General features: G+C 37.2%; 1 protein-coding gene across 1 annotated transcript in view; it reads left to right on the forward strand.

Annotated features, from left to right (window-relative positions):
• The window catches only part of EML5 (EMAP like 5), a 174125-nt gene that overhangs the window by 113409 nt on the left and 42270 nt on the right, over nt 1-18446 (forward strand). The window contains exons 23-24 of the mRNA XM_077780840.1: nt 9659-9811; nt 10546-10677. Of these exons, the coding sequence (XP_077636966.1) occupies nt 9659-9811; nt 10546-10677 (285 nt within the window). The remainder of the gene's footprint in view (nt 1-9658; nt 9812-10545; nt 10678-18446) is intronic.

The raw sequence follows: 18446 nt of genomic DNA on the forward strand, positions 1-18446 counted from the left end.
ACATCCCTGTCTTGTTCCTGACCTTAGGGTGAAAGCTCTCAGTTTTTCTCCATTGAGGATATTAGCATTGGTGGAAACCTGAATTTTTAAGAGGATTTTTATGTTCTAATTCTGTAGTAGTATTCCATGTCTTGGCTCATTTCATATTTTCTGTCTCTCTCTCTCTCTGCAGCATTCTGGAAAATTTAAGATCTTTATTCTAGTTCTTAATTTTCTCTCTTTTTTAAAGTTTTTAAATTTAAACTCCCATTAGTTAACATATAGTGTAATATTAGTTTCAGATATACAATTTAGTGATTCAGGGCTTATATACAATGCCCAGTGCTCATCACAACAAATGCATTTTTTTAAAAAAAAATTTTTTTTAATGTTTTTATTTATTTTTGAGAGAGAGAGAGACAGCATGAGCAGGGGGGCCAGAGAGAGAGGGAGTGACAGAATCCGAAGACAGCCTCCAGGCTCTGAGCTAGCTGTCAGCACAGAGCCCAACGCAGGGCTCGAACCCACAAACTGTGAGATCATGACCTGAGCCAAAGTCGGACGCTTAACCAACTGAGCCACCCAGGCGCCCCAACAAATGCATTCTTAATCCCCATCACCTATTTCACTCATCTGCCACCCATCACCATTCTGGGAACCATTCTTTCTCTATAGTTAAGAATCTGTTTCTTCATTTGCCTCTCTCTTTTTATTTCCCTTTGCTCATTTGTTTTGTTTCTTAAATTCCACATATGAGTGAAATCATACGGTATTTGTCTTCCTCTGACCGACTTATTCTGCTTAGCATTATACTCTAGTTCCATGTCGTTGAAAATAGCTAGATTTTATTCTTTTTTATGGCTGAATTATTATTAGGTTTCTCTTTCATATCTGCTGTTTAACCTACATGTTAGGTGTGATAATTCTCATTTTTAGAAATGTTTTCTTTTCAAATGCATTAGATATTTTATAACATATTATTCCTTGTTTGTGTTTTAGTTTTCCTTTTTTATGTCTTTAATCTTTACTTATCAGATAAAGAATATAAAATCTAGTTATCTGACATCGTTTGGGATCTGACTATGCTGTATTTTTCTTTCTGCTGTTTTGGTGTTATTTTCCTGCTGACTCCCTCCTGGTGTTTCATTTTCTTTTGTGCTTGAAAATTTGGATTGTAAATTTATGTTTAATTGGGCTTTCTTTACCTGTGGGGATTCTCTGAAGTCTGGATCAAAGGTGCATTTCCAGAGTGATTTTGTGTTTCCTTCTCCCAGATGCCTAAGTTGCTACCATTCAGAACTACTAGGATTTCTTTAACTAGGATTGCATAGATCATGTAATTAGTATAACTTCAAATCTAAGATCTGCATAAACCACCCTGCATTTGTGAATCCTCAAGTACAATTTTTCCCCTCTGTCTAGAACCATGGTCAGGATATAGAAGTCTATTTCCTGATGTCTTTCCCTACTGCCAGGCATATTTTTAAAACTTGCTCTTCCCTTGAATATGATTGTAGTACTCAGTTAAAGGACAATATAGGTATTTGAAGGGTTTTTTGGGGAAAAAAAAGAAATTATATGTAATTAAATATCTGTATTTTCTTTCTTCATATATTTATAAACCAAAAGAAATGTTAAAAAGTAAAAATCATTGAAACTAAGTAGTATAAATAAGTACAAAGTTTGTAAATATAAGTCAAGTAAAAAGACAAAATTATAAGAATATAACTGTATTACCTTATTTTAATGAATAAATTGTTTAAAAATAAATACTTCATAAAGTGGAGAAACTTTCAGCATGGAAACTTGAAAATGCAGTAATCTTTATTTTTAAAGAAGTCTTAACAAGAAAGCCCATTAATAGTATTGTTATTGAGTTGCAAAAGTAATTAGTTTTGTGCAAATTTTCCCAGATGTTCAAAAGGCCCTGTGCGATACTTTATACTAATCTGAGTAAGGTGAAAAGATATAAATATAAACCAGTTCCAAATATCCTATGACTTACCATATACTGCTCTATCTTGTTTTATAACTTTGAGGATATCTTTTTGAATAACTTTTCTTTTTCAGTAGAGACTATAGTCCTTTTATAGATAGCAAGCTGTAATATCTGCTTAAAAGGAAGCATTTCCAGTTTTCATTGTCCTTAGATTTGTGATTTATAGAAGGAAATTCTAATTCATTATGGTCACATCTAATGTAGATTGAATTGTGTCCCCCCAAATGGATATGTGTATGTCCTAACCCCCCGGCAAATTTGAATTTGACCTTATTTGGAAATAGGGTCTTCACAAATGTAGTCAAGTTAAGATGAGGTCATACCGGATCAGGATGGGTTCTACACTGAATGACTAGTATGTGTTCTTATAAGAAGGCTATGTGAAGACACAGAGACACAGACACAAGGGGAGAATGTGATAACAAGAGGCAGAAATTGAAGTGATGTATCTACAAGCCAAGGAACATTAAGATTTAGTGGCAAACTCCAGAAGCCAGGGAGAAGAAAGGAAGAATCCTTCCTAGAACTTTCAGAGGGGCATAGTCCTTCCAACACCTTGATTCAGACTCTAGCTTCCAGAAGTCTGAAAGAATAGATTTCTATTGTTTTAAGCCACCCAGTTTGTGGTAATTTGTAATGGCAGCTCTGGGATACTAAGAGCTTCACATTTCCACTTGTAGAAAAAGTCTTTGAACTAGAGGAAGAATTATTCACACAGTCAAAGCTTTGCTTAGTTGACAGTCATCTCCATAAAGCTTGAGAGAAGTGGGAAAATAATATAATTCTGGATGTCTTAAGATGTGAACGATCCAGATATCAGATTATTTTTAAATTTGGAAATAATGTATTACACCTTCAGTACTGACACTTTGGAACTTAAAAGTAACCTAGAACTTGAAAACCAGTACTGGATGACTACATCGACTGTGTAATCCTTCAAAGATTCCAGTTTTCTCCAGGAAGACCAGGAGCAAGACATCTCCTGTATCCTCAGGGCAGTTTGACGTTATTTTACTATTCTAGATTTCTGCCCTTTATTTAGTTTTTATCCCGGGAGGGTTTGTTTGTTTGTTTGCTTGCTTTTTATTTTTGAGAGACAGAGCACAAGCAGGGGAAGGGCAGAGAGAGAAGGGGACACAGAATCAGAAGCAGACTCCAGGCTCCAAGCTGTCACAGCACAGAGCCTGACCTAGGGCTCGAACCCACAAACCATGAGGTCATGACCTGAGCTGAAGTCGGACGCCTAAGCGACTGAGCCGTCCAGGCACCTGTGGTTGATATCTCTGACTTCCTTCTTCTACTACCCATTTCATATTTTCTTTGTCCTTAGCCAGACCCTCAGGTGAGCTGGCTCCATGTTACCATGGAGTTACTTAGCTCATGGGTAACCCAAACCTCCATTGCTAATAAGTTAAGTGAAATTTCAGTATTTCTACCTGCTTTTTTCCTGGCTTCTGTTGTTTTCTATTAAGTTATACTGTTGGTCATAGAAGACTAAGGGACATTCTAATGAATCCTCCAGATCCCAGATAGTCTCCTTTGCCCTTAGTGTGTAGCAGTAACTCAGTTTCCCCTCTGTAATTGGGATCAACTGCTCCAGCAAGAATAGTAACAGCTCCTTTCTTTGCCTGTTGTTTCTGTGTCATAAGGAGCCCAACATGGCCAGGTGGCAGTCTCACCTTCCTGTTCAGAGGAAGCATTATGTTTTCTGGTAAAAGAATTCTCCATGGTCTTGGGAGCCAAGACCAAATAAGCAGAGCTCAGATATGCCAGGATGTAAAACAAAATAGTGCAAGTTGGTTATTATTAGTAACCAGTAGTAGTAGTAGTAGTAGTAGTAGTAGTAGTAGTAATGAGAAGAATCACTCCCACTTCTACTTCTTGATTTCCAGACCCATGTAACTGGCCATGAGGTAGATGGCACTGTGTAATGGTCTATGATTCAAAGCATATATTGCATTCTGTAAGACAAAACCCGTCTTTCAGGGTGTTGTTTCCCAGATCGTAACATCAATTAGTTTTCAGTAAACCATACTAGCTTTCTTGCAGTAGTGGGAGTTGTGCTCAAATCCACTAATTCCATGGGTATGAGCCTAATGCACATTTTTTGATAGAAGTTCCTTGATCAGAAGCATGGAATTCTGTGTTGGTGGACAAGGCATCCATGTCATGTGTCCGTGGATGGCGATGCTAGCAGAAGCATAATGGTTAGTCAGGTAAGGCAAATCCAGAATTCATGTCTATTCTGATGAAGATAAATCTTTGCCTTCTCCATAATGGAAGAAGAGGTCCAATAGAGTCAACATGTTACCAACTGGCTGGCCAATCTCCCTGGGGAATGGTGCCATATCAGAAGTTCGGTTGGTCTCTACTGTTAGCAGATGAGACACTCAGTGGTAATGGTAGTGGTAGCAAGATAACCTTGGAAAAGAGAGTCCATGTTTTAAAACTCAGGCATAAACTCCATCTGTGCTACTTACCACGAGCCCACGGAGTAAGTGCTAGCTGGCTAGGAAAAGAGGCTGCTCTGAGGTCCCCAGACCATATTATTTTGTCTTATTACTAAGAGTCTCCTCTGTAGTGGACGCTTTTTGTTGGGCATTCCCTGAGATGCAAAAATCTTCATATCCTGTGCCCGTTCTGAAAGTTGGATTTTCCAGATTTCCTCATCTCTATAATCTTCTCATCCTGAAACAATCCAGTCCCTAACTGATCATTCAGATAGTTCACAATTGTTAATGAGTCCATGTAAATCAGTCTGTCTTGGCATCTCTCATTACAAATGTGGAAAACCAAATGTACCTGCTCAAAGTGCTGCCTGTTGTGAAATGTTACTTCACTGCTGTCCCTCAGGGCCATGGCCAGGAGGGCTCTACTGCCTTCAGGTGGGTACTGACATATACTGCATAGAAACTTCTATAAATCTGGCTCAGTGTTTTTCTTCCTCAGTCAGCTGATCATCAGTGAATACCTTTGAGGCCATAGGTATAGATAGAGACGAGGTATTGCAGCAGGAATTATTGGTGGAATTACTTCTAACTGCCAAATCTATCCAAGACTCATCTTTTATATCCATTTGATGGATATATCCTTTTTCCATTGATGATAGATTGCTGTTGTGTATACACAATCTGTGACTAGGTTAGTCATGTAACTTTTGGTTCATGTTAGGAAATTTAAGATATACCGTCACTGGATATCCCGTAGTTAGGCATTTACTATTTACCAAGGCCTAGTAGCAAGGCTGAAACTCCTTCTCAAAAGGAAAATAGTTGTCTGTAAAGGAGATAGGAGTTTTCTCCCAAATCTAAGAAATCTGTAGTATAATTCTCCCTTGGTAGCTTTCCAGAGGCTTCGTTACAGCATCCCTGTTTACCACAGACAGTGTGAATATCATTAGATATTCAAAGATCAGCTTGCCTTCTCTTGTTCTGGCCCTGTGAAGCCTTATAGTGACTTGATAGATGGTTAGAAACAGCTCACTCAAATGTGGTGTAGGCTTCCAAAAAGGCATACCAGTCATTTAGCTCCTTTTGTTTGTAGTAGGTGATGGAAGGTGTAGCAACTTGTTTCTCACCTTGAAGGAAATATCTTAATGTGCTCCCGATCACTGGATCTCCGGAAGCTTCACTGAGATGACAGATCCCTTAATTTGTGTAGGAATTATCTTCCACTCTCTTGATTCACTTAGGTCTTCTAAGACATCTAAAGTACTTGTTGCTTCCTATTCCCCAGATCCATTCTGCATAATGTCATCAATGTAGTGGACCATTGAGACTTTTTGTGGAATGTCCAGACGATCAGGATCTCTGTGGACTATATTATGGCAAAAAAAAAACAAAAAAAAAAACAAAAAACCAAGAGAGTTGAATAGCCTGAGGCAAGGCTTTGAAGGTACACCAGATACAAGCCAGGTAAAAGCAGACTGCTCTGATGGTCCTTACAAATTGGGATGGAGGAGAAAAAAAAAAGGCATTAACCAGGACACTAGCTGCATGCAAAATGCTAGGGGTTGTTTTATTTTCTCTGGTTAAGATCTAGAAGAGTAGCTTCAGTTATCATTGCTACCTGATTAAATTTGTTATCCATAGGTAGTTTCTAAAATCCATCTTATTTCACACAGACCAGTTTAAATGTGATAGGTATTCTTACACTGCATTTTTCAAGTCTTTGGTAGTATCACTGATCTTCCTAATTTTGTGATTCTCAGGCTTGAAGTTTCACTTCTGATTTATTGTCTTGACAGAGGACTTTCGAGGGGTTTTCACTTTTTTCTTCCTGTTGTAATGACTTACCCGTGGATCATAGAGCCAGCCTAGTGGATTCTACAGGTTGCCAAATATATCTTTTACAATTCAGGAACTGGCTGGAATCCACAGAATTAGCATCAGTTCAGAACCCCTGTTTACTAACTCCTGAAAGTATGGGTATTTCCTTCTTGGAAATAATCATTTGTGGCCATGGATTGTTGGAGGAAGATTTACTTTATATACGACAGCATTGCTACAGGGTCCTCCTCAGGGGGACTTAGCCTTCCCTTTAATGAAGGGGCTCTGAGCATATGAATTGATCTTCGTCTGAAAACAAGCTGAGAATCTATGACTCTCCATTATGGTAATTTAAGTCAGGTTTAAAAAGCCACCAGGTCTGGAGGTTTTTCTGTCATATAGATCAAACACCAAGTTAGTAGCCTACTCACCTCTTTAATTCCTGCAGACACCATGATTGATTAGTCACCAACAGAAATCTCCACAGACCAAAACACTCTGATTATTAGTACATTCCTGCTGCCATTTTTGGTAAAGAATCTAGTGCTGCTACTTGGCTTCTGCATTTCCGAGGTTGTCCCTATTGAATCAGGGAGCCCATATTAATGGGGACAGCTCTCATTCCTAATCTACATAGGAGGACATCACAGAGATTTTCAAGGATGTAGATGTTGCCCTTAATTAATGTATTTCTCAATGCTTTTGTGAAGGGACTGTTTTCTAGACTTTTTAGGTGGTGGGCGGAATACATGTTGCAATGAAAAATCTACTTCAACATTCTTACCTCCCTAAGCTTTTTAATTCTTTTCTCTCTATCAGGTCAGCAAATCCAGCCTCCCTCCTGATTGCGTAAATGGTATTGGAACACAACCATGTCCATTCATTTATATATTGCCTAGATCTGCTTTGGGACTACAATAGCAGAGTTGATTACTTGTGACAGAGATCGTATGGCCTGCAATGCTGAAAATATTTACTGTCTGGCCCTTTAAGAAAAAGTTCGCCAACCTCTGCCTTAGAGCACGCTGAGATTTGATCCAAGTTAGGGATCTTCTCTAGACAGCAAAGAAGTGGTTGTGATGGTTGTTCTTAAGGTTAAATATCCACTGCAAGGCCTCTGCCCAAGAAGGCCAATCTTCCCAGACACAGGAGAGCAAACTATGCACTGGCCGTGAGACTGAATAATACAGAGGTTCAGAATTTTCAGTTTTGTCTGAATCTAGCTGATGCTCTCATTCCACGATCCAAATTTCTGTCTTCCCAATCAGAAGAAATTTGGTGAATCTGGGAATTCAACTGACATTATAAATTTGCAACCTGCACAATTAAATTTTGTATTTAATTTTCAGCAATATCAGCCCTATCATAGATTCTTTTAGGTCTGCTGTGGAAGCTCTTTCTATTCAGACCGCGACAGGTGCTGAAGGTTTAAGGACCAGAGCATGTTACATCTTTCTGTTAAATGTTCCATGCACTTGGAATCTTTTGCACAGCACAGTCCTTGTGGTCATCATCATTTTTGTGATGGTCCAAAGGCAGCAGCCTCTTGGACTCCGAGGGCATTTTACTTCAGTAAAAATGACAATTAACTATAGGAGATAACTTGATGGTTATGGTGATGCATACCTTGGATTACTAACATCCTGTTTCCCACTGGCAAGGGCGTAGCACTGTGCTTAAGCCCAAAGGCCTGACAACCAATTCCAAAAAATCCCATCTCTAGTGATCTATCTCCTATGACTACTTCACTATCGATCCTATATAAATCAAGAGACAGAAACCATCCCAGTAATTGGAATAGGGAAAATTTAATATGAATCAGTGTTAACTAATGAAAGGTGGTATTCTAAGGGGTAGAGAGGTACAACTGGAAAAAGCAGCTCCCAGTTGTAGGGCTAGTGGATGGTAATTAAGGAATGAGACCTTCTTTTTTCCCAAGCTGAGATTCAGGTCTCTTTGGAGGGGGATGTGGGTGCAAGTGGAAAAGAAGCTTGCCAAAGGGCTGATCTAGGAAATCTGTTGGTATGGAGGCAGAGAAAATCTCCAGTTCCCAACCCCATCCCAGCACCTACCCTTACCCCTTCATTATTCTAATCCACTGGCTCCAGCACACCAGAGGAAGAAAAATCCCTTCCTCCTTCTTTGGCCTTATAGGGGCCCTCCAGTACAGTACCCTCTATTGGCTAAAATCAAGTCAGCTGAAAAAGGAAAAAATGTTAACAAGGCCCAGTTGTAGTATCATATAGCAGGAAAGAAAGGTTGGATTTGGAGCTGAGAGACAATAAATTAGTAACAAGCTCTTACCCAGTTTTATGACTGTGACTACTGTCTACATGCTGCGTCTTCCATATTTACATGTCTAGTTCAGCCTCTCCCTTGAACTCCAGAGAAGTATAATTATATTAAACTGGCTTCTTGATGTCTTCACTTGAATTTCTCATAGGTATCCTTAACTTCATGGGTAGAAAACCAAACACACGTACCTCTGCTAGTTTTTGCCATCTCGGTGAATGACATCATCATTCAAAAAGAAATAGCCTTGACTTTTATCTTTTTTCCTTGTTTACTCTCAGTCAAAGTCCTGCCAGCTCTGTCTTCAAAGTATACAGCCCTTTGTTATCACCTCCACTCTAGCTACCCTGCTCCAGACCACCATCATCATCTCTTATTCCTAAATCTCAGAAATCATCCTAGATTTCTTCTTTACCAGTGTATTCTTGATAATTAAATGATAAATACATGACTTGTTCTTAATTCATTCTATAAGTTTTCATTCTGTAACAGCTGTGCCTCATCCCTCCATCTGTAAATTTTATGCAAGATGGCAAAAGCCTTAGCGCTTTTGACTATGTTTGCTGTATTCCTTGCTGTCATGCTAAGCCCATTTTTGTTTATTTCCCAGTACATAACCACGATTTTTAAAAAATTAATATTAGCATCATTATTTCTTCATGCATGGTTAGATCTTCATGCATTAATAGATCTTCCTAGCTTTACCTGATAATTGTTTATTGTTATCTTTTTTCAAATTTTAAAACATATTTATAAAGATTGCCTTTTTTCCCTTAAATTTCTGATTGTTGAATAGAAACTGCAGAGGTAGCAACTACCTACAAAAAAACATTTCCACATATGTCATTGGCTTTTTATGTTAGTTAAGTTAGTTTTTTAAGATAAATGTTAGTACTTACTTTAGTTACGTTCAGAAGAGAAAATAGTTTGTATTAATTACTGCCTAATTATGACTGATGTTAGTAGAAAACTTTGTTGCCTGCATCCTTTGACTCCTTTTGAATATTGATTTGAGGTCATAATGAATACAGGAATTCTCTTTGACATTAAAGGTTCCTTAAGCACATAATTTTTTTAAATAGAAGAAGAGCGCCTGATATATGCTCTCTATCCCTCTTAGGTGGGAGATGTTGCTGTTTTTCTCCTGATGGTAAAGCTTTAGCTGTAGGTCTGAATGATGGAAGTTTCTTAATGGCAAATGCAGATACCCTAGAGGATCTTGTTTCTTTTCATCACAGGAAAGATATTATTTCAGACATTCGATTTTCACCAGGTAAGATATCATTGAAATCATATTTGATTATTAACTTGAGCCTGGCAATGAGCAAATATATCCATATGTAATTTTTATTAACCATTATTTTATCTTGGAATTTTAATTTTTTGACTAGAAAAGACAGTATGGTAAGAGGTAAAATTCCTGTATTAGATCAGTGGCAAAATATCAGGCTTAGTGCCAATTCTGTCACTAAATTTTCTATGTCATTTGAGCCAAGGCACTTACTCTGAGTTTGAGTTTCCTCATTTCTAACATAAAAGGGATTGGATGACAATTTTCATTATGTGCTTAATACTTTTGAAATTTTGCATTAATTTTGCTTCATCAGTTTCTGTGTATTCATTTTCTCTGACAAAACTCACTATAATGTGGGAATTGCCAATGTTAGAGCAAAATTTACTTGTTATTTTACTTACATTTTTTTCTACATATAGAGGGTTTTTTCTTTTTTTTTAGTTAAATACATCATATTAGATTACACTGTATATAATTTTTGGCCTTTGCTTTCCACTGAACTATCTCACTACCAATGATGACATATTGTTCTGTTAATCATCATATACTTGAAAAATATAGTTACCATTTGTCATTTGATACACATTTTGTTATAATTTACAAAACACCTAAGAGTTCTTCCAAAAAAATGTTAAGAAAATTAAGTCTAGTTATAGAGTGTAAAAAACATTTCTAAAGATAGAAAATCTCAAGCAAATATGTTTCTATTCTAGGTTCTGGGAAATACCTTGCAGTAGCATCCCACGACAGTTTCATAGATATATACAATGTAATGAGTAGTAAACGAGTAGGAATATGCAAAGGCGCTACCAGCTACATAACCCATGTTGACTGGGATATTAGAGGTAAGAATTTAAATAACTTTCTATTTGGTAAAAGTTTCATTTGATTTAGTATAGCTACTTTAAAGAAACTTTAAAAAAGTGATTGAACAGTGAAGTTCAAAATCATTGTGAGACACGTTGTCCTCAGAGTTATTTTCCACTACTTTATTTCACATCTAAAGGTGCATGCTGTGACTTAAAACTTTTAATACCTCCGTATAATTCAAACAATAGTATGATAAATGACACACTCTTTAATTTGTAAAGTAACTAAAATATTATATAAAAAAGTTTTTCAGTTATTTGTCCTATTTTTAGTATACTTTTTAAAAGTTTATCCAACTGTTTTGAGAGAGAGAGTTGGGGGAGTGGCAGAGAGAGAGGGAGAGAGAGAATCTTAAGGAGGCTCCATGCTGTCAATGCAGAGCCCGCAATGCAGGACTCAAACTCACAAACTGAGAGCATGACCTGAGCTGAAACCAAAAGTTGGAGGCCCACTTGACTGAGCCACCCAGGCACCCCATTTGTCCTGGTTTTTGTCGGATAAGCTTAGTATAAATAATAACTGAAAATTTGGAAAATAGATATGTTAATGAGGATTTTAATGTCATTTCCCCATCATTTGATAAAACACATTTCTTAAAATAGTCACAGTTGTATAACATACATAATTTAAAGGACATCTTAGTTTTTTCAGCAGAATGCATTGCATGCGGCAGTGTTAAATAATTTGGATACATGCTAAGTATCATAAATGCTCCATTTTAAAGAATTTTTGTTTCATGTATTCATTTATATAAATCTAGTATTATTAAATTTTTCCCAAATATAATTAAACAAAATGCTTTTTTAAAAAAATTCCTCAAATTTGGGGCGCCTGGGTGGCTTAGTCGGTTAAGCGTCCGACTTTCGCTTAGGTCATGATCTCGCGGTTCGTGGGTTCGAGCCCCGCATCGGGCTCTGTGCTGACTGCCAGCTCAGAGCCTGGAGCCTGTTTCAGAGTCTGTGTCTCCTTCTCTCTCTGACCCTCCCCTGCTCGCGCTCTCTCTCTCTCTTTCTCTCTCTCTCTTCTAGAAATAAATAAAAATATTAAAAAAAAATAATTCCTCAAATTTATGTCTAGGGTTTTTTTATATGCATAATAACAGAAATCGTTTTTATGTATATACATACACAAAAATTAAACAGTTTATGAATTCATTATGTGGTTGACTGTGGAGGAAAATGTTTTTCATGTTTAAGCTTAATTTTTGCCATAAAAGTTAAACTTCCTAATTCCAAGGAAGATAGCAGGCAGAATAAGAGAATACTAGACTCACCTTGTCTCAGATACAACTAGATAACACCCGTATCAGTGTAAATAACCCAGAAAATGACTCAAAGACTGGCAGAACAGATTCTCCAAAGCTAAATGTAGAGAAGAGGCCACATAAAGAAGGTAGGCAGGGTGAAGATGCAGTTGGGAACTAAACGGACCCACAGGACTGTGCAGGAGGGAGGAAACTGTGGACATGGAGAGGGGCAGAGGGAGAGAAAGAGAATCCCAAGCAGGCTCTACACTCAGCATGGAGTCTAACATGGGCTCAATCCCAGGACCCTGGGATCATGACCTAAGCCAAAGTTAAGAATCAGGTGTTTAACCAACTGAGCCACCCCAGTGCCCCTAAGACCAGTACTTTGAAGAGCAAGAGGTGTCGCTGACTTTCCTAACAGACATAGAAACAGACATAGAGAGTTAGACAAAATGAGAAGACAGGGATATGTCCCACATGAAAGGAGGAGACAAAATCACAAGAGAGCTAAATGAAATGGAGATAATGAACATGTCTGATAGAGAATTTAAAGTACTGGTCATAAAGATACACACTGCACTTGAGAAAAGAGTAGATGACTTCAGTGAGACTCTTAATAAAAATATAGAAAACATAACCAATCAGAGATGAAGAACTCAATAACTGAAGTTAAAAATATCCTAGATGGAATAAATAGTATACTAGAGGAAGCAGAAGCATGGATTAGCAACCCAGAGGAAAGAATAATGGAAAGCAAGCAATCTGAACAGGAGAGACAAAAAATAATAAATGAAAATAGACTTAGGGAACTCAGTGACACTTTACCGTCAAGTGTAATAACATTTGCATTATAGGGATCTCAAAAGGAGAAGAGAAAGAAAGGAGGGTAAAAAATTTATTTGAAGAAATAATAACTGCAAACTTCTCGAATCTGGGAAAGGAACCAGAAATCCAGATCTAGGAGGCGCTCAGAGCCCCCAACAAAACCAACCCAAAGAGATCACACTAAGACACATAGTAATTAAAATGAGAAAAAGGAGTGACAAAGAACTTTAAGAGCAGCAAGAGAAAAGACAGTTATATACAAGAGAAACCCCATAAGGCTATAACCAGATTTTTTGCAGACACTTTGCAGATCAGAAGGGAATGGCATGATATATTCAGAGTGCTGAAAAAAAAAAAAAACCTTCAGCCAAAAATACTTTATCCAGCAAGGCTACACTTCAGCATAAGAGAGTTTCCCAGACAAGCAAAGGCTAAAGGAATTCATTACCACTAAGCCAGCCCTATAAGAGTTATTAAAGGGGATACTTTGGGAAGAAAAGACCATAAGTGAGAGTAAGAAAAGTAGGAAGCACAAAAGCAGTAAAATTAAGTATTATCTACAAAAATCAGTCAAGGGATTTACAAAATAAAAAGAAGTAAAGTATGACACCATATACATAAAATAGGGAGAAGAGTAAAGAATGGATTAAAACTTAAGATAGATTGCTAGAAGCATAAAGTGTTATATACAAACCTAATGGTAACCACAAATCAAAAGCCAGTAGTAGGTATGAAAAAAATAAAGAGAAGTGAATCCACATATATCACTAATGAAAGCCCACTAACCATGAGAGAAGAGAGCAAGGGCAGAAAGAGAAGAACTACAAAATCAACCATAAACAAGAAATAAAATGGCAATAAGTACATACCTGTCAGTAATTACTTTGAATATAAATGGACTAAACACTCTCATCAGAAGACCTAGAGTGACAGAATGGATTATAAAACAAGACCCCTCTATATGCCGCCTATAAGAGACTCATTTCAGACTTGAGTAACACATTGGCAGATTGAGAATGAAGGAGTGGAAAACCATTTCTCATGCAAATGAAAGTGAAAAGGGATTCAGGGTAGCCAATACTTACACTGGACAATATAGACTTTAAAACAAAGACTATAACAAGAGACAAAGAAGGACAGCATATACTCAAAAAAGGAACAATTCAATAAGATATAACAACTGTAAATATTTATACACCCAACATGAGAATACCCAAAAATATAAAGTAGTTAGTAATGAATATAAAAGAGGAAATTGATAGTAATACAATAATGGTAAGGGACTTTAACACTCCGCTTACATTTGTAGATAGATCCAAACAAAAAAATCAACAAGGAAACAGTAGCTTTGAATAACTGGACCAGTTGGACATTCTACCCTAAAACAGCAGAATACACATTTTTTTTCAAGTGCATATTGAATAATCTCCAGAATAGATCACATATCAGGACACAAAGCAAGTCTCACCAATTGAAAATGAATAATGATTGCGTCAACCAAGAAATCAAAGAAGAAATAAAAAATAAATTCTTAGAGACCAGTGAAAATGAAAACACAACAATCCAAAATCTTTGGGATGTAGCAAAAGCAGTTCTAAAAGGGAAGTTGTTTTTTTTTAAATCATTTTATTGAGGTATAATTGACATACAAAAACCTATAGATATTTAATGCATACAACTTGATGAGTTTGGAGATAAGTATATACCTGTGGAACATCACCACAACCAACCACTTACTCCTCATTTCCAAAAGTCTCCTTCCCGACCTCGTGTGTGTGTGTGTGTGTGTGTGTGTTTGTATTGGATCTTCTGTTGTGGTAAGAAAACTTACTATAAGATTTGCCCTGTTAGTAAATTTTTTTTTTAAATGTTTTATTTATTTCTAGGAGAGAGAGAGAGAGACAGCATGAACAGGGGAGGGTCAGAGAGAGAGNATAAATAAAAAATAAAAGGGAAGTTTATAGCAAAATAGGCCTCCCTTAAGAAGCAGAAAACATCTCATACAACCTAACCCTACACCTAAAAGAGAGAGAAAGAGAACCAACAAAAACCAAATCTAGAAGAAGGAAATAATAAAGAATAGAGGTGAAATAAAATAGAAACTAAAGAAACAATGGAACAGAGCAATGAAATCAGGACCTGGTTCTTTGAAGAGATCAGCAAAACTGATAAACCTCCAGCCAAATTCATTAAGGAAAAAAAAAAAAGAAATAACCAACACCACAGAAATAAAAGACTTGTAAGAGAATAGTAAGAAAAATAATATACCAAATAAATAATATGACAACCTAGAAGAAATGGATAAATTCATAGAAACATACAACCTATCAAAACTGAAACAAGAAGAAATAGAAAATTTGAATAGACTGATTACCAGCAATGAAGTCGAATCAGTAATCCAAAAATTCTCAACAAATGAAAGTCCAGGACCAGAAGGCTTCACAGGTGGATTCTACCAAACATTTAAAGAAGAGTTAATACCTATTTTTCTCACAGTTTTCTAAAAAAAATAGAAGAGGAAAAAAAGCATCCAAATTCGTGTTATGAGGCCAGCATTACTCTGATACCAAAACCAGATAAAGACACCACAAAAAAGGACTACAGACCAATATCTCTAATGAACATAGAGGCAATAATCCTCAACAAAATATTAGCAAACCAAATCCAGCAATATATTTTAAAAAATACTCATCACAATCAAGTGGGATTCTTTCCCTGGGATGCAAAAGTGGTTCAATATTTGCAAATCAATCCACATGATACTTTTTATCAACAAGAGAAAGGATAAAAACCTTAGGATCATTTCAATAAATGCAGAAAAAGCATTTGACAAGGTACAACATCCATTCATTTTTTTGAGTTTATTTTGAGAAAGAGAGTATGAGCATGGGGGAGGGGCAGAGAAAGAGGGGGAGAGAATCCCAAGCAGGCTCTATGCCCTCAACATCCATTCATAATAAAAACCTTCAACAAAGTAGGTTTCAAGGGAATATACTTCAACATAATAAAAGCTATATATGAAAAATCCACAGCTAACATCATACTTAATGGTGAAAAATTGAGAGCTTTCCCTTTAAGGTCAGGAAGAAGACCAGGATATCCACTCTTAACACTTTTATTTAACATAGTACTTTAAGCCCCGCCACAGCAGTGATACAAGAAAGAAATAAAAAGCATCCAAATTAGTAAGAAGTAAAACTTTCACTCCTTTGCAGATGACATGATACTATATATGGAAAACTCTAAAGACTCCACCAAAAAACTACTAGAACCAATAAATGAATTCGGTAAGGTCAATAGGATACAAAATTGATATACAGAAATCTGTTGCTTTTCTATACACTAATAATGAAGGAGCAGAAGGAGAAATTAAGAAAATAATCCCATTTACAACTTCACTCCAAAATAATAAAATACCAGGGTGCCTGGCTGACTCAGTCACTAGAGCATGTGACACTTTTTTTTTTTTTTTTTTTGTTAATTTTATTTCTAGGAGAGAGAGAGAGACAGCGTGAGCAGGGGAGGGTCAGAGAGAGAGGGAGTCACAGACTGAAACAGGCTCCAGGCTCTGAGCTGGCAGTCAGCACAGAGCCCGACGCGGGGCTCGAACCCACGAACCGCGAGATCATGACCTAAGCGAAAGTCAGACACTTAACCGACTAAGCCACCCAGGCGCCCCGGAAAGCATATGACTCTTGATCTCAGTGTTGTAAGTTTGAGCTCAATGTTGGGTGTGGAAATTACTTAAAAATAAAATCCTAAAAAACCCCACCTAGGCATAAATTTAAGTAAGTGAAAGATCTGTACTCTGACTATAAAACATTGATGAAAGAAAATAAGGGGGTATGTGGGCAGCTCAGTCAGTTAAGCATCTGACTCTTGATTTTGGCTCATGTGATAATCTCATGGTTCATGGAATCGAGCCCTGAGTGGGCCTCTGTGCTGACAGCATGGAGCCTGCTTGGTATTCTCTCTCTCTCTCTCTCTCTCTCTGCCTCTCCCCCATGCTCATGCACTGTCTTTCTCTTAAAAAAAAATGTAAAAAAAAAAAAAAAGAAATTTAGGATGACACAAACAAATGGAAAGATATACCATACTCACAGATTAGAAGAACAAATATTATTAAAATGTCCATATTACCTAAAGCAGTCTACAGATTCAACACAATTCCTAGCAAAAACCAACAGCATTTTTCACAAAACTAAAATGAGCAATAGTAAAATTTGTATGGAACAACAAAAGACCCCAAATAGCCAAAGCAGTCTTGAAAAAGAACAAAGCTGGAGGTATCACAATGCCAGATTTCAAGATACCATACGACGCTCTAGTAATCAAAAGAGTATGGTTCTGGAACAAAAATAGACACATAGATCAATGGTTAGGATTAAAGAGCCCAGAATAAACCCATGATTATATGGCCAATTAATCTTCAACAGAAGAGGCAAGAATATGCAATGGGAAAAAGTCTCTTCAACAAATGATGTTGGGAAAACTTGACAGCTACATGCAAAAGAATGAAACTGGACCATTTTCTTATAACCATACAGAAAAATAAAGTCAAAATGGATTAAGGATCTAAATGTGAAACCTGAAACTATAAAAATCCTAGAAGAGAGCACAGGCAGTAATTTCTCTGACACTGGCCATAGCAACATTTTTCTAGATGGGTCTCCTGAGGCAAGGGAAACAAAAGCAAAAATAAACTATTGGGACAACTTCAAAATAAAAAGGTTCTGCACAATAAAAGAAACAGCCAACAAACTAAAAAACAACCTACTGAATGGGAGAAGATATTTGCAAATAACATATCTGATAAAGGACTAGTATTCAAAATATATAAAGAATACACATCTCAACACCAAAAAATATATTAAAAGTGGGCAGAATACAGGACAAGTGGCTCAGTCATTTAAGGCACTAACTTCAGACTTCATGACTCAGGTCATGATCTTACAGTTTGTAAGTTCCAGCCCCACATCTGGCTGTCTTTTTTCAGGATAGAGTCTGCTTTGGATCCTCTTGTCTCCCTCTCTCTCTGCCTCCCCCACTTGCACATGCTCGCTCTCTCAAAAAAAACAAAAAACAGAAAACAGTGTGGAGGTTCCTCAAAAATTTAACAATAGAACTCCCCTATGACCCAGTGATAGCACTGCTTGGAAATTTATCCAAGGGATACAGGAGTGCTGATGCATAGGGGCACATGGACCCCAGTGTTCATAGCAGCACTCTTAACAATAGCCAAAACATGGAAAGAGCCTAAGTGTCCATCAGTGGACGAATGGATCAAGAAGATGTGGTTTATCTATACGATGGAATACTACATGGCAATGAGAAACAATGAAATCTGGCCATGTGTAGCAACATGGATGGACCTTGAGGGTGTTATGCTGAGCGAAATAAGTCAGGCAGAGAAGGACAGATACCATATGTTTGCACGTATAGGAGGATTAGGAGGAACTTAACAGAGGACCGTGGGGGAGAAGAAGGGGGGACATGGGGGGGAGAGGGAGGGAGACAAACCATGAGAGACTCTTGAATATTGAGAACAAACTGAGGACTGATGGGTATGGGGGGAAGGGGAAGAGGGGTAGTGCGCATGGAGGAAGGCACCTGTGGGGATGAGCACTGGGTGTTATATGGAAACCAGCTTGACAATAAATTATTAAAAAAAAA

The sequence above is a fragment of the Crocuta crocuta genome, unplaced genomic scaffold (assembly GCF_008692635.1).
Source record: "Crocuta crocuta isolate KB4526 unplaced genomic scaffold, BGI_CrCroc_1.0 scaffold299, whole genome shotgun sequence".
NCBI lineage: Eukaryota > Metazoa > Chordata > Mammalia > Carnivora > Hyaenidae > Crocuta > Crocuta crocuta.